Below are 27,666 nucleotides of genomic sequence, written 5' to 3' on the forward strand. Positions count from 1 at the left end.
ACTTGTTCACTCGTTTTACAGGAGTGTTTCAAGAAGAAGCACCAATGATACATGTAATGTATGATGAACTTTGCACATTGACCAAGATGCTGATGGGTAAAGTTTGTAAACCTGCTTCACTGAAGGAATTTGGAATGAGTGAGGAAATACTGAAATCAGAACATATTCTCCCTTCCAGCAAAATTAAAGTGTCTGAAGATGTTTCCAAGGAACTGTCAAAGGTGTGTTCTCATTTTACTTCGCGCACAGTTTATTATCTTTGCATGTTTAACAGTTTTAAGTTATTTTTATGATTAAAGTTTGTAATTAAAGTAGGTGGTGAAAGGAAGTAGGTGTTTTAAAATAGTTAAATATTTCAGTTATGTACCTAAGAATTTTATATGTATTAGGTACAATTTTTTGTATTAAACAGATTATTTAATATTGTTGTATTTGGACTTTGCATTTTAGTCCAGTACTTGTCTGTATTTCAGCACTAAGGAAACATTGCTTTATTCTTTGCAGTTGACTGAGAGAGACCGTCTGGAGTTTATGTTTTTAGCTCAGATACATTTTGTACAAGCCTGCTCCTACATCCTTGCCAAATCTTCTTTGAGAACAAAGCCACTGCTCAAACATCTCTGTTTCCTTCAGCCAGAAGAGAAAAATTCTCAGCGGCGTTGTTTGGACATTGTTGCTGTTTTGAAGGCCCTGCCTATGGATATTGATGCAGATGTCCTACAAGATGAGTGGAATCTTTTCCAGCATGAGAAAGGGTGCAACAGTAATGGTCGTATTGATGATTACTGGGCACAATTTTTTGACCTCAAAAGTAGTTTAGGTATGGTGAAATATCCTAATGTGTGCGCAGTTGTTAAAGCTGTGCTGTCCCTACCCCATGGCAATGCCGATGTAGAGCGTGGATTTTCAGTTTCATGTAGGTTTTTGACTGAAGAAAAAGGGTCAATGTCTGAAATGACATTAAATGCTGCCCTTGTAGTGAAGAGTGCCATGAGGATGTATGAGATGAAACCACAGCTATTTCCAATCAGCAATCACAAAAGAACTGTTAGCTATGGCACGCAGTGCCCATGCAAGTTACCAGGCATACTTGGAAAGAAAAAAGAAGGAATTAGAAGAAGAAGCAAAACAAAAAGCAGAGTTGGAGGACAAAAGAGTTGCAGAGGAAGAAAGGAGAAAAAGTATGATTAAAGAGAAGGAAACCATAACAGCTGCAGAACATAAATTGAAAATTTTGAAAAAAAAACAGAACAGGAGAAACAAAAAGCTTCAGATAAACTCTTAGATGAAACGAACAAAAGATTGAAGAAGGCAATTGAACAGAATAACATGAGTGAAATTTTGCTAGCACAAGGCATGTTGCAAGGTGTGTTAAGTGTAAGGAAAGAGGTAAATGAAACAAAACAAGAAGTTGAAGCTGTTCAACACACTATCGAAAAGAGGAAAACAAAGATTATATCCAACTTTTTCTCAAAAAAACCAAAGATTTACCTTTTATAAAAATCACACCTATTTCTTTAAGGACATGAGTCTTTGAACTTAAAAATGTATATAAGTATATTGCTTAGTATTAGGTATATCTATTATTACTTTTTCGTACTTGTTTGCAATGTTTAGGCAGATACGTTTGTGCTGGTTATTTGTCTTCTTTCAATATATCTACAATAGTATCGGTTCACTCGTGTTAATATGTACCAACAGCTTGATTCCTGTACCAAGAGCATGTAGAGGTAGGATCTCTTTTTTTTATGTCATAGTTTTACAGTGTTGTTATTGTGAATTTTAAAATGATAATTAATTTTATTATAGCATAATGTTATTTTCATCATTTTAACAGGTAGTTTTTTGTGTCACTTTTAGTCTCTTTTTTATCCAGAAAAGTCACTTTTTCCACTATTTTGTTAGAATGTAACCACTTTGAGGCCTGAGGGAGGGAGAACAGTCACCACCACTACATGGCCACATGCACTCACAGAATGCACAAACACAAACAGGCTAGTTTATTTTTATATTTCCCCTCCTCCAGCCGAATGCCAGCCCAGCAAGTCACATCACACGCTGGTGCCCGTTGGACAACTGACACTGTGTCCTTGCTGACAAACGCAATGGCACCACAATGTTGCTTTTCACGCACTGCTCTGATATTTTAACTAAACAATTTATACTTTCTCGTAACATTTTATCAAAAACCAACACAGGATAGTTATTTACACAGATATTCAAATACACACTGCAATTTTAAAAAAAAAAATTTTTCCCCCCAAAGTTATAAATTCGCATAAGAATCGCACTACATTTTTTAAAACTCAAAATCGGCATAAAATGAGCGCCCATACACAGGTAAACACAGTATGCTATAAGTTAACTTATTCTATGTAGAAAATTACTATTTTCCGAACCTTACAAATTTAACTCATAAAAATCACACTTTTTTACATACCTTTTTAATATGTTTTCGAGCTTAAGAAGCATGTTTTGTTTTACTATTATTTTCTCAAGAGGGTTTCCTGATGTATAAAGTAATCAAGTGATAAAAAAAAATGTTTTTAAAAGGTCCTAAAAAGGTGCTGAACTCTGTCCACCAGGTATTTGTAAACAGCCAGTAAAAAAAAAAGTTATACCATTTTAGAACTGAACTAAGCACCAGCTGTGTTCACCTTGGCACATTTTGACTATTACATTATTTACCCGCAAATGGGTCATACATTTTATGCCCAATTTTTTGTTTAAAAATATGTAGTGTGTGCCTTCATAATTTATTATTATTATTACTACCCACGTCGGGAAATGAACAGTGTACTCGGGTGTAACAAGCTGTCAGGTTAGCTTGCACAACACGGTACCGACAATGAACGTCCCGTCAGCCGGCAGGACTGACCTTGGCGTGCAGCGCCTTTAACTAGGGGTGTGGGGGGGGGGGGGGGGGGGTATCTTGTCCAGCAGACACTTCTCTGTTGATAAGCCACGCTCGAGGCCCGAGATGCATGGGCGGGCAGCCTATGGGCGCGTCAAATGTAAACACAGAGACCAAAGTGCAACAAAACTTATTATAATTTTAAAATTCAAGGGTCAATTTAGCTACTACGTGTATCAGCGGACAGTTCACAAATTACTTACTACAAAAAGATTCTAAGTGACCAAAAAAAACATAAAAAAAAAATTTTTTTTTTAATTCAATTTTTTATTTTTTTTATTTTTTATTTTAGGTATGACCTTTCAACTTAGGTATGCCTATAGACGTAACCACGCTCTGCTACCATTTTGTAATACCCCAAGTGTCTTAAAGAATAATTAAGTAATTAGATAAAAAGATTTGGAAACTCTGAATACTGGGGCCCTCAATTGATAGCGATAAAAGTCAACAACAGAGGCGACACTAGGAGTAAACAAAGAAAATTTAGAGACTCCCTACGAACACTTGGGAGAAAAAGGATCATTATATATTAAATAAATAAAAACAACTGTTACGTCTATAGACTTCCTTATTTTATTAATCATTGTTCTTTCTTTTTTATAGATTAAATTTTCCTTAGTAACATCTGTTTTTCATTGATAAGTGATCTTACTTAAATTCCTCACAATTACTCTTATTATATTAATTGAACTTATTTACTATCGGGCCGGCCCTGAATGCTTAACAAAAATTACAATATTTAAAAACAGGAATGAAATCAACATTGGTAACTTTAAAGGTTGTACATATAGTCCTTGCAAAACATAATATAAATTTCTTCTCCTCGACTTGCTTTTACTGTCCGCTGTCTGAACTGGGTTACACTATTTTTTTTTTTTGAGTTCGTGAATAGAATAATAGAATTATGCGGGGATCACCCGGGGCTGTAGGTAGACGGTGATCGAGGTAGTAGGTCTAAAGATGGTGGATTCTGCTCAGGAACCGACTCCAGAGGTTCTGGCAGAGGATTTTGGCTGCCCCAAACTTGGAACCCTGTCTGAAACAGAAGTCCAAATTCCAAAGAATTAGACCTGTTTCCAGACAGTATACTTAAATGGCGCAAAAGGCCAATAGAGGGAAATAAAGGGGGGGATGACGTCAAGACTTACCAAAACAGGGTGTTGGTCCTGGCGCTCAGGAGAGGGCGTCTCGTCTCCGAAAACCCGAACCACGATGCGCGGTAGACACGGAAGTCATCATGATTAATTTAAAAAAATATAAAAAAATACTAAGTTTCTCTACTTTCAATTAAACTACTGACGGGTTAATAATTTTAGATAGGGACTCCATCCCTCTAGTCTGAGAAGACTACATAATATACGATGCGATGTCGATGATTCGCCGAAGATCGCAGATACAAACGGTACCAGTCAGTCAGGAGGCGCGCACCGAAGTAAGTCCAGAGCGGGATATCACCAGAATATCATAAGCGCGGGGTCTCTAGAGAATGGGAGGGGGGGGCAGGCTCTGAGCCGAAAATTACCGAGCCCACCCGAAGGTGTCCGGCATAAAAAATTTTTCTTACTGGAGTGACTGCGCGACTGAGGCGCTATCTTTTGGTGGCGAGAAGAAGTACTAATAAATCGACTAGTGACCGACGAGAGTGTCAAGCTAGGGGGTAATGGAGTAACCAGTGGTGCCACCTAGCGGCCTGAGACATAAGGGGGAGAGAGGTTGTCGTTACCTCCGCGCGAGCGCTGGTGTCGGCGCTGCCGACGCCCACAAGTGGCGTTAGTGACGACAGCCGTCACTAGATGTCGTTAAAGTCCAGAATCATAACTGCGGCTGTCAAGCCTGAGATGGCCTTGACTTCGGTTAACGTACCCGTGCGGTCGTCGCTCCTAGCTTCACTTCTGAGAAGAAAGGGTGGGTGAGCAGGAGGGGGATGGCTTCAAAAAACGCATGGTCTGTGGGACGCAAGGCCCACGGGATCCTCCTGTCGTGTCTTGCTGCTAGTGAACCTTATACCGATTCGTGACAGAGTTAGCAGGGCTCAGCACTGCTTCACAAGCTGCTCTAGGCAAAAGTGGTCACGCGAAGAAATAAAGTTACCGGCCCCGACGTGCCTGGAGGCGGGAGAAATATTAGCCAGAATGCTAGCCTAGCATGAGGCTGGGAAAGAAAATCAGTTCGCCTTTGAGAACAGAGGCTGAGGGCCTGGCCGTAAAGAAAATAAGATGAGAGAGAAAAAAAATTTTTCCAAAAATATTTAAGATTACAAAATTTTAAATAAAACGTGCCTAAATCCCTAATACACGGCACAAGTGCAACCCACATGGGAATTTGTCATTTTAGGTAAAAAATTTAAATTTTAACAATGACTGGTTTAATTTTGCCTAAGTAACTAGACTGTATTAATTTTTAATAAATATGTCACTTTTAAGTATAAATTGTTAATTAAAATATCTCGGCAGTGCGTGTGACTCACATTTAACTGTGCCATTATGCTACATCTGCCACCCGTTGGCCAGCACTGGTAAGTGATGCTGCTGCACCAGAGTGTATGTGTATTCTGTAAGTGCATGTGGCAATTTTGCAGCCTTCATGATTCTCCCTCCCTCTTTTAACAATGTAGTGTCCATGAACTGGCAATGTACACAATCTTCGTGAGTCATCTCTACAGGGTTTTTGTGTTGTAACTATGCCCCAACATTAGGGGTGTGCGAAGCTTCGAGTATTCGAAGTCGAATCGAAGATATTTTTTTCCTTAAACTTTGGCTTCGACAAAAATAAACTTCGAGTGGAAAAGTCGAAGATTTTTGCCAGAAACGTTTGGCCCACTATTTGGATCAATATGTATATACTGCCAAAATATATTTGCGGCGGGTAATTTCCCGTTTATGTATACTGCAAATTCTCTCTAGTACGTCCCTCTTGTTAACGTACAATCCAGTATAACTTATAAAGCCGCCGGTCCCTTGAAACGCCATGCAAATTAATAGGCATAATATATATATAACTTCCTTTTTTCAAAGCCCTGGACGGTAATTTCTCGTTAATACGTATCGTTTTGCCGATATTAATACACAAAATATTAAACATTTTCTCATTTCATTCACAATTCTATAGCTTTGTTTAACGACAGGTCTTGTGGAAATTGTTTACAGACTTTTCTTTATTTCGTTGAGTAAAATAGCAGTTGCAGTGCTGGTAACCGTATGGATAGAAAATTCATTCGTATAAAAAAAATGTCCGTTTTTTGTGTGATTGGTGTAACAACATATCATTTATGCGGAATAATCAAGAGTTATAAATAAAAAACGCTTAACTTTTTCAATTAAGAAAAAAACAATTCGATCATAATATTTATCCTACAAAATGTTTATTTTCGCATTTGAATTTGTAGCAATGGATATTGGCCGATGGCGGCCATATCTGGCTAGGTACATAAAACGTGGATTATACGATGGCCAACGACTACTAATGCGTTTTTGTTACCGTTTGTTTTCTGTTACGATGACCTAACCTATAATTTGTTTGTAAACATCATTTCAGATTGACATCTTTCGCAATCATACACAAATGTAATACGTATACAACATTTATTTAACAGATCTAGTGGCACGTTTCCGACGATAGTGAACATTTTGTGACGTTTTGTGAAGCTTATTTAATGGCGACGCGACATGACGACGTGGATAACCTGTTATATTTTTATATTTAGTGTATTACGGCAGCATATGTAGGTAGGCCTACCCGTAGAAGTTATGAGTACCCAAAAGCGTGTGGGTATCAGCATTGCAAAAAACTAGAGATTCTTACAGCTGTTGACAACTGCAGGAAAAAGTGTGATGTTGCAAAACGCTTTAATATTGCACATACAACTCTGTCCACAATAGTAAAAGACAGAGCAAAAATTGAAGAAAATGCTGCAAAACTGCACCAGAAGAGGAAAAGATATAGCAAATATATCGATAGTGACCTTGACAAAAATCTTTTTGATTGGATTGTGCAAGCACACTCTAATAACATACCCATCTCGGGCACAGCACTGCAAGAAAAAGCACGAATGGAGACACTAAGGCTTGGAATTGACCATTTTCAAGCCTCAAATGGACATTGTACATATTGTCCTGGTACTGCAGCAATACGGACTGTCCTTGAGAAGTCATTTGAAGAGCACCTGATACGATAGATCACATTTCGGCAGTGGATTTCAGTTAACCGTTCCAATTTAGAGACACTGCAGAAATCATCAGCAGATTTCATAGATTTACTCTGTGACAAGTCCGTCACGACTATTGCAAAACAACAGACCTATTTCATGAATCACTTAAAGGAAAATTTAAAAGAATCTGAATTTGCCATCACACTCTACTTTTCAGAAAACTACAGTATGGTTGTACAAGATGAAGCCCAGACTAACTACTGGACTAAGGGACATGCCGCAGTTCACCCGTTTGTGATATATTATAAAAGAGAAAAAAGAATTGAACATTTGAACTATGTTGTAATTTCTGACTGCCTAGAGCACAATACAGTTGCTGTTTACACATTTCAAAGAAATTTGGTTGCTTTTTTGATTACAAAATTTAAAAACGTTCCTCATAAGTTCTTTTACTTTTCAGATGGGTCTGCTGCCCAGTATAAAAATAAGAAAAATTTCATCAAATTGTGTTTTCACAAGCAAGACTTCAACATATCAGCTGAATGGCATTTTTCAGCCACAGCTCACGGTAAAGGGCCTTGCGATGGAGTTGGAGGTACGGTTAAGAGATTAGCAGCTAAAGCTAGATTGCAACGGCGCTATGAAAACCAGATCTTGACCCCTTTCCAGCTTTATGAATGGGCAATGGGCAGTAGAAAATATTTCTGGTATTAATTTCACTTTCACTACACAAGAGGATTACATAGAATCAGAAATACTTTTAAAAGATTGTTTCAATCAGGCAGTTACCATCCAAGGAACTCTGCAATATCAGCTGAACAGCGACTGAGGTGGTTAGTTGAGTAGGTGGCTCAAAACTTAATTATGAAGATTTAAAGAGTAAATTTCGCGGCTGTGACCCGGGCGTCACCAATTTATAATCAACCTTACTTTCGTTTTTTGGACACAATTAGAATTTAGTGACTACAGTCGTCGGTAATCGCCCAAAACAGAACTTACTAAAATTCGTCACTGTTTCCGGGGACATTGTCCTTCGGCCTTGTACCGAAAGTTGAGTGCAACTGCGGGACTTAACTTCGAACTGTTTTAATATTCAATTTTCGGCCAGTCAGCGTGTGACCCAAATTAATGAAGCTTGTTTGTTGTGAGAAAGTAAAATACTGGTTTCAACTTGTAAATGGTGTGGTCGCAATATGGCGGCAAATGTCTCGTGGATTCGTAAGGTATAAATAAATAATCAGTGAAAAACATTTTGTGTACGAGAGACATCATTGAAATTCAACATCGCCCATAACTAATATTCTGAGGGAAACATAACCTCACTCTTTCAGCATCCGAATATGCAAGTGTACCTTGTGAGTTACCCTTCGAAGACCAAAACGTAAAATATCTGAGCTAGTCCGGTGGTCTTTGGAGTGCAACAAGTATTTCTCATTTTTAAATTAAATTCCCTGTAAAATTTAATTAAAAAATTGTTCAGTTTAAGATATTTTCAGTGTACAGAATATAATTATCTGATTTTTTTTTTTGTGTATTTTACAACAAGATTTTACTGTATTCTGTTATGCTTTCCTTTGCTGCCAACATTTAACCTGAGGTTTGACAAAAAGGGCCTTTGTTTTCAATTAATTTTACTATGAACCCATTAACTTTCCACTTTGAAACTTTGTAGACAATTTAATATTTGTGCAAAAAATTTTATAGAATTTTTTGAAAAAAATTAAAAATGCACTTTTTCCAAAATTTTAAATTTAAATTTTAAAAATTATTTTGAAATTATTTTTTTCTAGACATTATTGTGTTACATATCACATGAAAGGCCATACCAAATGCTGCAAAATGACACCTGTCTCACCTTTCTAATTTAATTCGGAGAAGAGTAATGGTAATTTTAAAATATGCCTGTCGTGCGATTTTGAGTGTTTTTTCAAAAATTTACAAAGCAATATTTTTAAAACGGATGGATATATCATTCTAAAATTTTATATTTTTGTTAGTCTGTATGGAGGTAACATTTGTGCAAAATTTATCAAAACCTGCGATGGTGAGGTAAAATGGGTGTGTTGATTTTACATGGAATGACCCATCTCTTAAACTTAAATTATCTTCCTCAGAATTTGAACTGTCTGAAGTAACTACTGGTTTCACTTCCTTATTATTCCTCAAAACTCTACCTTTTGTTTCCTTAAACATTTATAACCCTTGTATAAATTATACTATTTCCAAGTAGTTAGTTTCTCTGGACATTTAATGTTTAACCTAACCTTGGTATTTCTTAACCTCTACACTGAAATTCTCTCTCTCACTTCAAAACTTTCTATAATATTTATTCCGATTTATTAACCTCTTTTAAGATACATTACTGGGCCAACTTTAAAAATTACTTAATTTTTGTACCAATTTGAAGAATGGGTGTAACTCTAATTTATAGCTATGGTTTATCCACATGTACAAGGCACTAAACACCATTCATATACGTGTCTAACATGATTAGATACCCGGCGCCTCCACCATTTGTTACGGCCGTCGACTTACTCTTATTGGTGTCGACCGTAAAGATGGAAATGAAGGGAATATGTAAATGAAAAGTTGATAATGAAATGAATCGTGAAGGATGATGGGGAAAGAGAATGGAAGTGAATCTACCGGGATGGTATGTGTTCCTGATATCGTAACGGCCCTGTCATGAGTATCAGGTTCTGGGGGCGGTTCCACCACTCGTGTTTTTCCTTAAACAGTCCTTAAGGTAGGGTGACTTGTCCCTATTTGCAAAACATTTCAAATAAAGAGGTTAAGGGTGAACGTTTCCACAAGAACAGGTTTATTTCAGCAGTTTCAACTAACAGTTTATTCAACACATATATCAATTCTCTACTTTCTGGGTATTATAATTATGATTTATAACCTATTAATAACACATAATTACTGAACCATAGTCGTTCCTATCAGGGATACTGTCGTTAATAAATAAACCGTGCTGTCGGCCATTTACTAGAGCTTATTCTTAACCTCATTTGTCTCGTGATTCGTATGTGCCTTTCCCTTATTACCAACTGTTGCAGACTAATTTATCCCAAGTTACATGACGGTTTACTTTAAATTATTATTATTAATGTCGACCGAGTGATTGTTAAAGTGGGTATTTTTAGTTTTTGAAATGAGAGAGAGAGATACCAACTATTACAAGCTACATGGCCGTTGTGCTGCTGTCTAGTGTTAAACCATCGTCGCATCGTGGCTGTTCACTCACCAATCGTCGTCCTGGCGGCGGAGTAGCGTGGCTTCCCACTGACTCTGTGACTCTCCCTTCTCGAATAAAATCTCCTGGTATAAGAAGCCCCTCCTGACCCTGTTTGCATCTGTTGTAAATAACATAAACAGTTCCACTTTGGCGCCGCTTCTGACGTCATTACACACTCCCCCTCCTTCCCTGTGCTTATGACCGAGTTTCGCTGCGCTGTGACCAAGGTCGCGCCAGCTGAGCGCGCGTTGCAACCCCCTGTTTGTTTCCGCGGCCGTGTTATGCTATCATTTGCAAACATTGTTTCCGCCACTCTCGCTTCACCTGTCCTTCAATGTTGCCTGCTGTGTTTGTCATTTCCTTATCGTGTCCCACTGGTCCTGATCATCTGGCTAGTTATTCTTTATTATCTGAAAAAAAAAAAAAAAAAAAGCTTTCACTGGTATCCTACAGTATTTTAGGCCGTTACAATATCCCCTCCACAACAGCGGTGTGTCCTCATGCCGATAGGTTTACTTTTTTTTCACAATTTACATTATTATACAATTATTTTACAAAACATATTTTTCTCTTTTGGGTAAGGACATGCAGCTATTGGAGTATTACCTCTTTACGTAATTTTTCTTATGGTAACTCTCCTAGGTTCAACTATGGTTCATTTCTACACGTCCATATTCACACCCTTGATCAGACTTAATGTTTACAGGATTTCATTTACGGCTCTGCAATTCAGGCCGATTGGTTGCCCGTTTATTTATAAATTTTGACGATAAGCATGATGTATATAATTTCTAGGCACATTTTTATTAACGAAATATGTTGACATGTTAAAATAGTTTCTTTAATAAACATGTTGGTTTTCCATAAACCCTAATTCTATTTCATATTAGTTGTCTTTAGTTGTAGGTCAAATGGCACGCTGTTGACATAGATAGCTTGAATTTTTCGAACGTGAAATATATTTTATTCCTGAAAATACTGTGAAAAATATTATTCCCTGCCGCTCGAATTTTTTCCTGTTAGTCGGGATATACGTATGTACAAGACTGAAGTTGGCTTATTCTCCAAAATTATAAATTTGATAATGCCATGTCTTATTGGTCAACGTATGTAGAGATGTTGAATTTTATTTACATCACTGAAAACTTGGTTTAACATGAACAGGGTCGCATTTATTTTTTCATATTAAAATTTAATGGCCCAATGTTGGATTTTCAGCCTTTTCCGATATATTTTATGTAGTGTATGTACAAGTTCGACAAAGTTCAAAAACATAACCTAAAATAGAAAATAAATGAAAAAAAAATGATAAAAAAATGATTTAACCATTAAAAAAAAGTTAAAGCTAATAAGGGAAGTAAACTTAGGTGAAAACCTCTATTGCTAAGGAGTTTAATGTCCCACTGTCAACACTATCAACAATAATGAAAAATGAATCCAAGTTTAAAGAGCACCATAAGAAAGGAGGAAGGTTGAAAGGACCAAAACGTATGCGTGGTGCTAAGTATGACGAACTAGAAGAGAAATTGCTTGAATGGTTTAATCATTCACGGTCCAAAAGTTTGCCTCTTTCTGGGCCTATGATAAAAGAAAAAGCTGATGTGTTGGCATTGAAAAGTGGGGTTGATGATTTCAAATGTAGCAATGGGTGGTTGCAGAGGTTTATGCAAAGATACAATTTGGTTTTTCGTAGTGTGTGTGGTGAATCTGCAGATGTAGATAACCAGAAAGTTGACGAGTGGCTGGAAACGTCGAAAAATACCATCAACCAGTACAGTCCTAGAGACATTTACAACATGGATGAAACTGGTGTATTTTATAACTTTTTACCAGACCATGCCATGGCCTATCGAGGGGAGCCCTGCCATGGTGGCAAGAGGAGCAAGGAGCGAATCACAGTTGCACTTTGTTGCAATTCAGATGGCAGCAACAAAATTAACCCGTTGGTTATAGGAAAGTTTTTGAAACCATGCTGCTTCAAGGGAGTCACAAATTTCCCATGCCAATACGAAGTCAACCAAAATGCATGGATGACATCTAAAATCTTTCGTGATTGGCTGTTGCGGTTGGATAGGAAAATGGCTGTCAAGAACAGAAAGATTCTTCTCCTCCTTGATAGCTGCGCATCTCATTCTACTGAATCACTGAAATTGGACAACATTCAGTTGATTTACTTACCTGCTAATACCACCAGCATTTTGCAACCTCTTGATCAAGGCATTATTAATAATGTCAAAAATATATACCGAAAGAGACTTGTCCAATTTCTTGTGTGTCGCCTGGATGCCAAGAAACAGCTGACTAAATTGAATGTTTTGGATGCTATTCGAAACATCTGTATGGCTTGGGATAGCATTCAACCTACAGTGATTCAAAACTGTTTCAAGAAGTTAGTCCCTGCAGTAGTCACCAATGAAGAAGCTTCAGGCCCTGAACTATCATCTGCTACAGAGGACTGCAGCCCTGGTAGTATCAGCCCCACCATTCATGTTCCCAGTGGCAGTTCCATATCTGCCAACTTGTACGATTTTCCCGTAATTTGTACGGAAAATAATTCATATTACGATTGTACGGAAATTCGGAACATCTTACGATTTTTGTCTGTTCAAAAATGCAGTAGGCCTATAATATTTTAGTGCCCATATAAATGTACCGTTTGAGCAGCATTTGTTATTGTTTAACATCATGGCGTCCGCGATAATATGAGAATAATGGAGTCGGAGAAAAATCGTTGCGAAAAGAAAGTAATTTTTGTAAGTTTCGTTGGTACACAGCAGGCTGGATGGCAACTGATCTTGCTAATCTTTTGTGCGGAAGAGTCATGAAATTAATATTTATGAGTTTTGTTGGTACACAGCAGGTTGGCTGGAAACGAGTAATAACGACTTAACCGTTTATAAACGAGTGCGGTAAATATTTTATACGTTAGCGCTTGTACGAAACGTAAGATAATATGATTTGATAATGGCTACGAGTAGTAAAAAAACAATATGGACAGGTGTTTCGGTCAACTTACTCAGAATTATTTCCTTTCATTACTAAGAGTGAAAAAGGCTCTAATTTTGTGTTTTGTAGTGTTTGTCGTTGCGACATTAATGTTTCCCATGGCGGCAAGCACATTTCCTATCACGTCAAGAGCTTGAAACATGCAAATAACGCGAAGATTGCAGAAGAAAACAAAAAATCAGTAGTTTCTTTTCCGTAAACCGTAACAGTGACAGTGATGTGATTAGGGCGGAATGTTATTTTACAATCTTTTTAGTGGAACATAACCTTCCATTCAGCATCGCCGACCACGCCGGGCATTTGTTTCGAAATTGTTACCAGGGTCTGATATCGCAAAAATGTGCAGCTGTGGGCGCACTAAAACTGCAGCAATAGTAAAAGAAATGGCTTCCAATACTACTACTTCAGTAGTAAAGTGCTTGCAAAGTGGCCCATATACACTAGCTACTGATGGAAGCAATGACACAAGTAATAAGTTATATCCTCTTGTGGTAACTTATTACAACCCTGACTGCAGGTTAGTAACTAGTTGTGTTTTGGCCATACCTTCTTTGGAAGGTGCTTCTACTGGTAAAAATATTGGGCAGTTATTGCTATCAGAACTTGAAAGTATGAATGTGCCAATTCATAATTGTATAGGATTTGGCTGTGATAATGCAGCAGTTATGGTTGGAGTTCAAAATGGTGTTATTTCTGTATTAAAAGAAAAGCAGCCAAATTTTGTAGTCATAGGTTGTCTGTGCCACTTAATTAATTTGGCTGCAGAAAAGGCTTCTGCAAGTTTGCCAGTGAGGGTGGAAGAAATACTTGTAGACATTTATTACTTTTTGGAAAAAAGCTCCAAAAGAAAGGAAAGGCTGCGTGACTTTCAAGGTCTCCATGATAATGAAGTTTTAATAAATTACAGTAACTTTTTATTTAACTTTCGTATTTTGGGTAGAGACGTGGTGTTATCAATGCAAAATAAACACGTGTTTTCCGGATCACTTATTTTAAACATCGCGCCTGATTTACGCTATAGATTTGTTAATTTGGAAATCTTACTGCTTGCACTCCTAACAAGTTGGCAGGTATGCAGTTCTGCCTCAATTGGCCTTTCTTCGTGTGATCCTGGCGACAATGCTGGTGTGGATAGTGAGGAATGGGAAATTCTTCAAAGTAAGCTAAATTTCACGGAACATTTTAACATTTCTGTAAAAATAGATGACGGACTTCTTACATCATCCACACCAGATGACTTTGAGTTGACAGACTGTGACACCACTTATGGTGATGTTAACACAGAAGCCGTAGACTGTGAAGAGCCACCAACACTTGCATTGCCCAAAAGAACTGAAGCTTTGCAAGCTCTTAATACTCTGGAAACAGTAATACAGTGCAGCGATGCTGACACTGAAACAATCAAAGCCTTTGACCAACTGTGTGGCTTTGTCCAAAGTGTATTAAAAAAAAATGAAAAGCAGACCAAAATTAGTTAATTTTTTTTACCTAAATCTTCTCAGTGATCTAGATATGTAATAATATTTAGCAAAATGTCATTCAAAATTGTAAAACATTTTGTGTTAACTTTTACGTAGTCTGACCATGTTTTTACAGTGATTTTTTTAATGTAGTTTTGTAATACTTATATAATTTTTTTTAATAATTATGTAAATTGTTTTTCAACTGTATATACTATAGGATACAAATGTTGAAATATTTTCAAAATCAATAATGAAATTTGTGCTTTTTTTTTGTTGTTGTTTTGACTTATGTAATGTACACATTATGGAAAGGTATGGTTATTACAAACCTCGTTATTACAAACCTCGTTATTACAAAGTGGGTAAATTTCTGTCCCCTCAGGTTTGTATTAAGGAGGTTTCACTGTAATTTCATAACCATTCCTGAAAACTTTTGTTCCATTGTGGCATCACTTCAAGAATTAATGGACAAAGTTTTCCCACAAATAAGTAATACTAAATTATAAAAACCATCAATGGCTTTGTGAACGCGCCATAAAATAATGATGTTAATGATCTTAATCATACAATTCTCGAAAAAATTAATCAAGAATCTCACACGTACAAATCAATTGATTCTGTGATGAATGAGGATGAAATTATCAATTACTCTGTAGAATTTCTAAATTCATTGGAATTAGCCGGCATTCCACCACACAACTTAAATTTAAAAGTCGGAGCTCCAATTATTCTTTTAAGAAATACAAATCCGCCAAAATTATGCAATGGCACACGTCTTGGATTAAAAAAACTAATGTTAAACTACTGTATCGAAGCAACTATAATCAATGGAAAATGGAAAGGAGAAGACATTTTAATTCCTCGAATTCCAATGATTCCAACTGACATGCAATTTGAATTTAAAAGCTTACAGTTTCCAGTTCATTTGATTTTCGCTATGACAATGTATGTATGTGGAATAAACCTGGAAAATTATTGCTTTTCACATGGTCAATTGTATGTCACGTGTTCCCGCGTTGGTAAACCGACAAGTTTGTTTTTGCTCAAGATGGCAAAACCAAACATATTGTAAACCCAGGTGCTTTAGAATAACAAAAATTATAAACAATAAAAAATGTTTTTATGTACATATTAAAATAGGTAAATTGTTTTAGGAAAAAGCGAAGCGCACCGGGCACCAGATAGTAATATTATAAAAACGACACAAAACCAATTCTAGGACATGTGATTTTGTTTATGTTGACTGAATATATAAAATTATAAATACTTTTCACTTTTCATGTCACACACAAATAACACAACAACAGATAATGTTGCCAAAGACGCCCATAACGAGTTGGTAAAACGCAGTGATAAACTCTAGAAGATATCGGCACCGCAATTTTGAGCCACTACTACGGCTCGAAAAGATCTATTGTCATAGAATCCACTGCAACTGCTTGTGGTATTTTGATTGCATGCCATCTATTTTACGCCTCTGGCTGTAGGTAATGTACAAGGCCACTAAACAAGAGACAGAACAAAAGATGCAACGTAAACAATCGTGTAGGAAAAATGTATTTTTTATTGTTTGAGGCAATGAGATTTATTAAACTTTATGAAGTATCTGTAATCAATATCTTATGGAGTTAGATGAATTTTGTAATATACACACACACACACACACACACACACACACACATACACGTATATAAATATTACCGTATTTCATCCTAAAATGTCTTAACAAAATATTACACGGTAAAAACCTACTTAATTACGCCAAGCTGAGTACCACAAATGTGGTATGTATTGTATTATTAAAAACATTTCACTTCATTCCAAATAATTTATCTGAATCGCAAAAAATGGTATCATAATATCCTTTTTAGTTAATACATAAGATTAAATGAAATGCGTAGATAATCTGCAACGTAATCGTTAAGATAATAGTTGATTACAATTAATCGGAAAGTACCCATAATTGCCAATTACGATTCATCGGTATCCGCATCTGTGCACCACTAATCGTTGGTGTTAAGTGTGGCTTTTATATTTCTCCAGCCCCTGTACAATTTTCTTCCTTGCCAGTATTACAGAAGGAATTAACAAGAAGAGTAGCGTGCGACCTTTCCTCCCTTGTGGAAAGGGACAGGTAAAACTATACATACAATAGAGTTGAATGGAAACACTGGTAAACAAAATAGTAATCTTTCCTTTTGTCTTTTTTTTAGGTAGTGCGGGTAATTATATGGTCCATAGAAGAGGGAAGGGGAGAGAAGTGGACGTAGGAATGACGCCTCACCCATTCCCTCACCATTAAAGTACGAAAGAGAACAGACAAAAAAGGGCGAGAGTCAGCACCAGTGTATTATTTCATACTTGAGAATTGGAACTCAAAGACTTCACTGGTATCAATGAAACTTTACTGAAGAAAAATATATGGTACAAACCATATTCGAGGGTGACCCTTATAAGAAAATGTTAAATTGTTATGCTCAAAATTATAACTGTGACCCATACTCAGGGGTAACCCTTTTGTGGGTAAATACACTATTTTGAAGAATAAGCCATTCAAGTTTGGGCCAAAACATTGTAGACCGTGCAACTTACACATGCTGCCTGTAGCCATATGTAGTCTAATGTCCCACTGAGCCCAGTGCCGGTGACCTCATGGCTCACACCATATTAAAGAAATGAAAAAATTAAAATATTAATGCCAAGGTGGTACAGTAGCAAAGCCTTGCATTCAACCATTCTGATTTTGTTTTGCTATCATTTTCTCATATCACCCCATCCCCACTGCGCAGGGGGATTGCTGCACGAGCTGTCCAACGAAGGAGCGCGCTGCCAGTTCGAGGTGTTCTTGGAAGACCTGATCCTGCCCCTGATGGTAATCTCAGCGCAGCGGGGCGACCGCGAGTGCCACGTCGTGGTGCTGCTGGACGACGACATTGTGGACTGGGATGAGGAGTATCCCCCACAGATGGGCGAGGAGTACTCCCAGAGTGAGTAGTCACCACTGCCTATCTTAAGGGATGGCAAACCTTTGTTGAAAAAGTTCCATTTTTTTATGAAAAAAATAATGTGGCTATGATGTGCCATCAAAGAATCTTGACTTAGTGACAATAATAATGGATAAAAATTTTAATATATGCTATTAACTTAAAACTCTTTATTTGCAACTCAAAATTTGTACCGCAATCAAAATGTTTAATATTTTATGTTTATTTAAATAAAATAAAAGTTTAGTGTCATTTCTGCTGTTAGTAATCATATGCTCAATATCTTATTTTAGACTCGTACTGTGTTACTTTTAGCAGAATACAAGCTGAACTGGAGCTATCTGACAAATGGTTTCGATGCAGGTTTTTAATGTTATTTGTTTCTGAAAATAATGACTCACAAGCATTGGTAGATGAAAATGGTGTTAAGATAACAAAAGCCAGCTTCTTTGGATGAATAAATATGTCTGGAATTTAATTCCATGTTTCCATAATTAAGGTATTGGCATTTTTACTCATATTGCCAGATAGTCTTTATATTTCATTTAATTCCAACTCTTTCTTTAATTCAATTCATATTGAACCAGACTGAAAGTCAATTAGCTGCATTTCAATTGCTTCAATCTTGAACCAATCAAATTTAGACAAGTTTAATTTATCCATTGAAGTCACATCAGGATACATAACAAATTTTAATGTTAACATTATTCTTTGAACTGACAAAATCTTGCCAAAAATTCTTCAGTAGATTAATGAATTACTTAATTAAACTCTTTATTAATTTTATCTTAGTCTGGCTTTTCGTGTACTATATCTAAATCTTTGGTGATTTTTTTCAAGTTTGGGAAATATCATTACTGTAAACTTAGAATTTAACCACAATTGCACAAATTATATCTATCATGATAATAGTTTTATTTGAACCTTGGTGCTTAATGTTCAATTCATTTTAATGCTGGACAAGTCTGTAAAAAACATAAATTCTGAAAGTCTCATAACATCCATTAAGGGGCCCGCCTACATGCAGTGCAAAGTGAGCTGCAGAGGTTTAACAATAAATGGTTTTTATCGAAACTATTTTCGGATATAAAAGAAATTAAGGTACCGTGCATGTCCCTAAAGTTGCTAAAGATGTCTCAGACATATAGTTGATTAGTAAATGCATGCCGAATAAGGCTAATTAGCGTATTTTCAGGGCTGCAGTTTACATTACTGTTGCGTAAAACAAGTTTTCGGACGTGCACCAATACTTTCTCTTTCACTGCGTATAGCTTTTGCTCTAGGTCACAACTGAAAAATTTGAGAAAAAACTTGATTTTTATGACATGTACTGCGCGAATGTGCTTCCCGGCATGTGGTGCCGCCACGGCTGCTCGACCTTGGATGACAATGGTGGTAGGAAGGGGAGGTCTCCATGCTGCCTCTTCTTCCAGTCCTCTTTCTGTTGTGTTTTGCATGCCCAGACCGAATACCCAGGCTAGGGTGGGCCTGTGGACACCAGACGCTTATTCCACAGTTAGTTTTGTTGCGACCTAATGGCATGGAAATTCAGCATGACTACAGGTGGGGACATGAGGCAAGGTTAAGACTGAATGCACCTCGGAAGAAGAACATAACCATTAAAGGAAGGAAATGCCAAATTGTTGGGAATAAATAATATTTCATTATAAATGTGTTATATTCAAATCAATTATTATATGGCTTTGTCAGTAATGTATTTATTGATTTTATTTTTGATGTGCCCATTAATATTTTAATGGTATAAATTTATATGCAATTAAGACAACCAAAATCTGCATTTAACCATTTTAAAAACATCAAATTGAAATAAAGAATTTGACATAAAATGGAAAAAGGATTTTTTTTTTAACTGCAATGATGAATGAATGTAAGAATAAGAGCCATTGCGGGGGGGGGGGGGGGGGGGGTACTTGGTAAGCAGAATTTGGTGCCCAAAGCAATTAACTAGTCTACGTTGTTTGCAAACATGCATAAGTGTTGCAGTTTGAGACAATGTAAATTTAATTTTGACATAGAAGCTTGTCAGTACAGTCACAATTAAAACAAATCGTTTTTGCCAGCTGTCCGTGTTTTACCATGATAGTTTGTAGTGAAAACTTTTATACAGCTAACAAGAATAATAAAAGTAATAAATAGTATTTGTTGCATGTTATTATTGGGCGTACGATTAGTATACACATAATATGTTTTTATGGTGATTATCACCAGAAACATCAAGAGTCTAGCACCATACGTGCAAGGGTAACTTGCTGTTCTGGAAGTTGGAAGCGTATTCGTTAGGAGACGTTCACGTGTCAATCTCACTAACCTCAGACTCACAGTTGACAAACAGGACTCCTTGAGAGTGGTTAAAAAAAAGTACCTCTTTTGTAGCATAATCATCTCACACGCATAATCGTCGCACCTATATTTTAGGGCGCCAAAATTTGGATTAAAAAAACCTCTCGCGTAAACTTTGCATGATGTTTTTGGTCTCGATATTAGATTTTGAGCGCTTTGTGTGGGTATTTTTTCCGTTTAAAACAATGCATTTTAAAGTAGATATCTAATATTTATTCGGACATTACCCCTTGCTTATTTAATTAACAGAAATACGAAGTTGTCTGGTGTGTAAATTTTCTTTTAAAGATGTTTTTAAACTATATAACCTTTATCTGTTCGTTTGCGTCGCCGCGGTGTACCGCTTATAAAAATGTAGCCAGCGCTAGTTGGCATCATTCATGTTTGGTTATGTTGCTTCCCGTATAGATTGCGCACATGTAGTAGAATATCGGAATCTCGCATATTCTTGCAACGCGTGCTCTCTGTCGAGTGCCGATTTAACTACATTTGAAAGCCTGCACACTTTCGTGGTAAGTGTGTACTACGACGATAGTTACGTGTTAGTTCACGTCACAGATTCAGTTGGCTTGCGTTAGGGTTACAGATTTTTTCTATTTAAAGTTGAAGAAAGGTTTTTGTTGCATTACTTAATAATATAAATTGGTTGGCGTGCTCTTGTATACTCTACTTTTTTTAAATAAACCTACTTTTCATGAATGGGTTGTGTTTATATAAATAACTTAACCTAACAAAAAAAATTTTCCGCATAGACGTCACACCCCTAATTTCAAACTTGATTTTTAGTATAAAATGTGCAACCATTGTGTGATAAAACACGGTATATTACATTATTGCCGCTGCTACTTGTAAAACAGTGACAAATTCCACAGGTTACTGAGAGACGTGTAATGTAGAGCCGCCGCTAAAATAAGAAAAAACGACAGTGTGTTATACCATTATCTTGTATCACCAAATCCTCTATGCGATGGCTTCTTACACATTGCGGAAAAAAGTTATCGTCTGTGTATATATCGTTCTGTTCGTCTTGCGTTACATTCTCATCAAGCACCCAAGTTCGGCAGTCGGACTGCATGCCTGAGTAGATTTTTGACATTATACCCGCAGAATAAAACAATTTGAAAATAAATGTTCAAATGCTAGTTTCTTTTGCTTATGAAGAGGCGACACCAGGCGTTTCGGCATCTAGGATATTATTCACTATTCGCAGTCCGCAGTTTGACAACTGGCACCTGGCAGGCGGCAGTCTGAGATAAATTGTTCCACAGTCAGCAGTCCAGCAGTTGCCAGTCGAGCAATGGGATATCATTGAACTTTATTTCGGACTGCCAGACCGCCAGCGACCAAAATATTTTCACCTATGAGAAAATCTTTCACGATGATGTGGTTTAATCAAATACTTCCTTGGTCATGTTGTGTAATTTTGACTGGCGACTCCAGACTGCTGACTTATGTGTAAATGCATTCATATATTTACATATCAAATGTATAAATACATTTATGATGATTGCGACCACATATCGAAGTTTCAGCATGTAGCATTCCAATAAAAACAATTTAAGAGGGCACATTTATTTATACTTTGTAAATTGAAAACGGTCCATAAATATAATTTTGATCAATGATATAAATATAAAGTCAGGCCCTTACGATATCCATTCCCTTAGCAGTTTCCATACCAATTTTCTGTTAGCATGCCTGCTCCCGTGTGGGTAGTACCCTTTCAAGAGGTCTGGCACTGGGATTAAAGGTTTTCATATTGGAAATATTATCTTAAACCGTACTAGAACGTGTTCTATTTTTTCTGCTTTACCCACGAGCCAATGTTGTCAAGATGATGGACGTGCGTGTAAGAACAGAAACCTGTATATGTATTATGTAAACATTAGGAAACATATTAGTGTGCCAAATAAAGTTTTATGATATTGAAACTACTCTGGAATGTATTTGGTAAACTTAAATGGTCATAGAAAGAAGTAATCTCAGGTTTTAAAATACGTAAGAACACTTGCATTGCTCTTTTACACTATTAGTTATATATAATCTCCTCCTAAAGTTCCCAGAGTCTCGGTTGTGTGTCGATAGAGCGTGCTATTTTTCAACCTAGGTACTGGAAAATAATTTTATTTATTTATTGATAAAATATGACTGATTTAAAAAATGTGCTTAAGCAAATACCTACTTACATATTTTACTTACATGTTTATCTTATTGTTATAATAACATTATTTCATAGCTGAGTCCTTTGGTTTGATTATTTCATGCAAGTAATTTTAACAAATAATTAATTCTCAACATTTATTAGGAAATTAACCTCCATATATTATTACTGAATAAACTTAGCCCTTCATAGAAACCCCACACCTGTTAGCCTAAACGAAAGAGTGAGACGGTTTTCCTTCACTTCAGATTTAAGTTTACTATTTTAAACTGAGCGTCTCACTTTCTAACAAAAATTGTTAGTAACAATTTCTTAAAGTAGTAGAATAAGTTGGTAACCAATCGGTATGTACGTGCGTATAAAATATATGAATTGGTACATTTGGAACTAGTATAATAAAAATAGCACAATTATAATTGTGAATTAGTTAATGTAAAATTATGAGTATATAATAAATAAACTACATTTAAGCAAATCCAAATTATTTTGTATGCTTTTAATTTTATATTACTAGATTTTGAAACCAACCTTCTAAGGAATATTCATTCTCGTTAATTTTAAAATCGCTCTGTATTTTTTTAATTACTGCAAAAAAAATTTGTATTTTTTGCAAGTTTAAGTGTAGAAGATTAAATACCAAAATTCATTCACCAGGTTACATTATTTTCAAATACACATGTGAATTTTTCATATATTTTCAGTAATTGGTTAAATTTACATTACCATGTCTTTCCTAGCCCAATAAGCTTGATTTGTTGGTAACTGCATTGGCTGGTTTTCTGTTAGCATTCTAGGTATCATGTGTATGGAGTAACTAATTCTTTCTTCTCTTCTGCTAGATAATCTTTTATGCCCATTTTTATTCCTATGGGTATAATGGAAGGTACAGCAGAAATTTGGCATCATGTGGGATGGGCTTAATTTATGTGAAGAATATTCAGAACTAACCTACACCAACAGTTACTGGTGAATTAAATACTAAAGGATAAGAAGTTGAAACACCAAAGTACGAATCATATGTTCCAGATTTGATTATAAACTAAATAGATAAAAATGTTTTCTTTAAAGTCCTTTAAAAATCAATTCCAAGAAAATTTCTTTTTCATCGGAAATTATGTTTATCTTTTTTACCTGTACCTATCCCCCCCCCCCCCCACAACCCTATAAAAAATTGCAAAACTTGTATTTCTATAATAAACCCTTATTTATGCAGCAATGTTAAAAATTAAAAAAAAGTAGCAAATAGAGCATTATAATTTGGGAAACTATTGGCATAATACAGGCTAATACTGTGCGTCTTGTACGGGATAGCCTAGTGTGTAGATTATACAGAACAAAAAGATGCATTGCTGGGGCAGGGAAGCGAGCAGTCGCCAGCTACTCGTTCCTAACACCACGGCCTGCCACCATTCTCTCATCCTCTGCTTCTGCCTTCTCCCCTCCTCCCGCGCTGCGCTCAAGGTCGTGTCAAGAAAGAAGGGAAGAGAAAGGTTGTGTCCCCCACTCTTTGACTGCCCAGCCCCTGCAAGGTTAGTAGAGAGAGGTTGCCTCGATCGCTTGTGCATCGTTCTGCGCATCGTGTCGCTTACAGCTCCGGCTCGGCTGGCCAGTCCGTCTGCTCCTATCAGTTACTTAGTTTACAAGCACATCTGCTCGTAACAACATGTAAACTGGACCAATGAGGAAATAGCTCTCGCTTTCACTTTGAATTACTTCAGTAAGCGATGTTATTTATTTTTAAAACAGAAACTTAACTTCCCTTTGCCTAGACTTTCAACTCTTCAACGATGGGCATCATCATTTGACATGAGAAAAGGTATCCTAGTAAACATGTTTGAATTTGTTAATGTAGCATGTTCTTCATTGCTAGACTTCGAACGCATTGTTGTTCTTTCATTTGACGAAGTAAAAGTGAAGAAAACGCTAGAGTATAATGTAAAAGAGGATGAAATTGTTGGCCCTTATTCATAAATGCAAGTAGTCATTGCTCGAGGGCTGTTTTCAAACTGGAAACAACCTATTTATGTAAATTTTGACCAGAAAATTACAAAACAGATATTGGACTCTTTAATAACTAAACTGCATCATGTAGGTTACACAGAAAAGGCATGCATTTCGGATTTGGGAGGAGGAAATTTAGGACTATGGAGATAGCTAGGTTTTTCCACGATGAAGACTTTCTTCAAGCATCCATGAAATGACAGTATAAATATTTATGTTTTTGCAGATGCTCCTCATGTTCTTAAATTAATACGAAACTGGCTTCTTGATACAGGGTTTATCTTGAATTGTGGCAGTGTTTGTACCAAAGAGCCACTTGTAGATCTTATTCGTCAAGAGTGTTCAAATGACTTGAAAGTGTTGCATAAACCTAATTTAAACCATATATATATATATATATATATATATATATATATATATATATATATATATAGAGAGAGAGAGAGAGAGAGAGAGAGAGAGAGAGAGAGAGAGAAAACAAAGCATCAAAACGTGAGAAAAGCTGCGCAGCTTCTTTCTCATACAACGGCAATGGCACTAAAGTTTTTTAATCACAGTGATTGAGAAGCTGCTATAATACTATCCAACACTATCGACATGATAGACCGCTGGTGGCATTTAATGAACTCATATGTAGTGAAAAACATTGGTGACCCATCTAGGAAGCCATACGGTAAATATCTGGCAGCTCAAGATAAAATTTTGGACACTATGCTAAATTTCATGGAAACAATGAGATGTTGCAACAAGAAATGATTACAAATTTTTCAGAAGGGTTGCATAATGTCAATAAAGTCCCTAAAATTACTTTTCAAAGACCTGAAATGTAAACATTCAAACATACATTACCTCCTAACGCACCGACTAAACCAGGACTCCCTTGAAAATTTTTCTCCCAAATTCGTACTCGTGGAGGCCTCAATGACCATCCTACCCCTCTGAATGCAATCAATCGCATGAAGATGATAATACTAGGAAAAAATCAAGGGATAGTTCAGAAAAATCTAAACACAGAAAATTTAGATACTGACGAATTTCTTGTGAGCAAAATAGTGAAGGATGGCCAAATATTGACATATTCCGCAGTAACTGTCAAAGATCAACATGTAGGTTGCAGCGAAACAGATTTACCATCAAATCAGGTGAACGCTAAAATGGAATCCGCAAGTGAACTCGAAACTTCAGCCCTTGAGTTTTTGGCAGGTTGGGTTGCCAAAAAACTGCAGAAAAGTTTTCTTATCTTAGTGATGGAAGGACTGCTAGTAACAGTTGTTCACATCCGTGGATAAAAAACTTATCATTTGGTGGGCTAGAAAGCCCATCAGTACAGTGGCTAAGTCAAGCAAAGGAATTGGATAAAGAGTTTCAAACATACCATGGCTCAAAACTCAAGAAAGGAAAAGGTGTAATTGAAAAACTTGTTAAAATTTCTTCCGAGAAATTTCCATGTATTCCTGAAGATGTCATTAAACTATTTGTACGACAAAGGACTTTCATATGAATGAACTTTTTAAATTACATTTCAAGTGGTTCAAGAAAAATTTGTAAAAGTGATGTTGCCTGCATCAGTTCAAAAAGGACTTGCGAAGGTTATGAATCAGATGAAAAGAGGAAACTAACCAAGAAATACATAAAAATTATGACGTAGACAGAAAAAGTACGCTTTCTTTTTTTTCTTAATTTGGTATGCAAATAATAAAATTTATTGTGTGAAGAAAGTGTATGTCTATCCTATATTTAAACGATTACACGAAAAACTGCTCTATTCATGTTAGAAATTTATTTTTAAATCTAACTTCAGTTTATTTATATTGCAAACATTCCCAAAACGTTTTAATGAGCAATGGCTACTTTTATTAAACACTAAGAAATTGATATGCAATTTTTTTAAATATTATAATCTTGCTGAGAAATAAATACAAATAAACCATTTTGTTTACTAGTTACGTGTTAATTATATTAATTTTTAAAAATTCATGGATTCATCATTGATATTTTGAAAATTTTTACTGTCACTGAAAAAATATGTTGAAATAATAATTCATCCTTGTTTTCAGTCACAGCATGTTGTCATTTGAAAAGCATATCAAAGCGATTATAATTAACAGTAATCTACAAAGCATAAATGAAATACTATAAGTATTGCGTATCAGACATGTGAAACGAGCCGAGCTGATAAGAGAAAGCCGTCAGTCAGCAGTTGTAGTATTACGGCTGGGAACGACGGGGCTGCAGATGACGTCAGAGCGGAGTGTCAGGCTGTCTACATTGTTCTTATGGGATCGAGACAACCTCTCTCTACTAACCTTGCACCCCCTGCGCTGTATGTTTATCAACTTGCCACCCTGCTTGGAGGCACATCTTCAACTCTTAAGCACGAGTGGTAAAAAAAATAGGCCACGAGGCGGGCCCCTTAATTGAAGGTATTGTTCAATTTCCCCCTCAATTAGTAAAACAGCCTCATTTCTTACAAACTATCAACAAATCTTTGAAGTCATTACCGTGACTCAACCAGCTAACATTATTATACATCAGTAAGCTATTATACACCGAGTTGACTTCATCCAACAAAGCCTGACATAAAGATATGACATTTACTATTTTTGTGACCACTGCCATTATATTTTCAAAGGAGGCAAAACCACCCTTAGCACACGAGACTTGTTGATGAATGATGTAGTAGAATTCAAGAATTGAATATCCTAAGTGTGTTTCAAATGTACCAATAAAACCTCTATTTTTCTCCATAATACGTGGAGTAGCATCAGTCGTTATTGAAACAATTTTACTTAAATCAATTTGTTTCTCAGCAAGTGATTATTTTAATAGCCATAATAATATCTGTACCCTCAGCAGTGGTTGGCAACGATGTTAACGCAATTAGTTCTTCTTTGACATCATTAACTATGCAATATTGAGCAAAACCACTAAACAAGTAGATTTAGTTACATCAGTACTTTCGTCAAGACGTAGGGAAATAAAAGGAGAGAACGTGATGTCATTTTTTTGTTGTTTGTTAACATTTTCTGCCAGTTTTAGGATTCTGTCTTTTATTGTGTTTTTAGATAAAGGAATATCTTTGATATGCTGAATTACTTTTTTTCTTTCTTTCAAAATCATCAAAAAGTGAAGGGGTGCATGCTTACCAAGCTTCTTTCAAAAATTCACCCTCATTAAATTACATACCATGCTGGGCAATGATAATGGCAGCCGAGAAACTTGCAGCACTTGTATGACCATTCTTACTAATGTATTTAATTATAGAAGTCGACTGTCTATTCCTCTTTTTCAATGTACATGCAAAAAATTCCTTTTGCTCTGATTGGCTTGTTTGACAAAGAGAGATGTGATTTGTTTCATAATGCAGTTTTACAGACAATGTTCTACA

The 27,666-nt window shown here is 36.2% G+C and overlaps 1 protein-coding gene across 3 annotated transcripts in view; it reads left to right on the top strand.

The window, feature by feature from the left end:
• The window catches only part of LOC134527242 (BTB/POZ domain-containing protein KCTD20), a 276,293-nt gene that overhangs the window by 212,813 nt on the left and 35,814 nt on the right, over nucleotides 1-27,666 (top strand). For all 3 annotated transcript variants that reach the window (XM_063359739.1, XM_063359737.1, XM_063359740.1), the window contains one exon: nucleotides 17,561-17,758. In XM_063359739.1, coding sequence (XP_063215809.1) covers nucleotides 17,561-17,758 — 198 coding nt within the window. The remainder of the gene's footprint in view (nucleotides 1-17,560; nucleotides 17,759-27,666) is intronic.

This window comes from Bacillus rossius, chromosome 1, assembly GCF_032445375.1.
Source record: "Bacillus rossius redtenbacheri isolate Brsri chromosome 1, Brsri_v3, whole genome shotgun sequence".
Lineage (NCBI taxonomy): Eukaryota > Metazoa > Arthropoda > Insecta > Phasmatodea > Bacillidae > Bacillus > Bacillus rossius.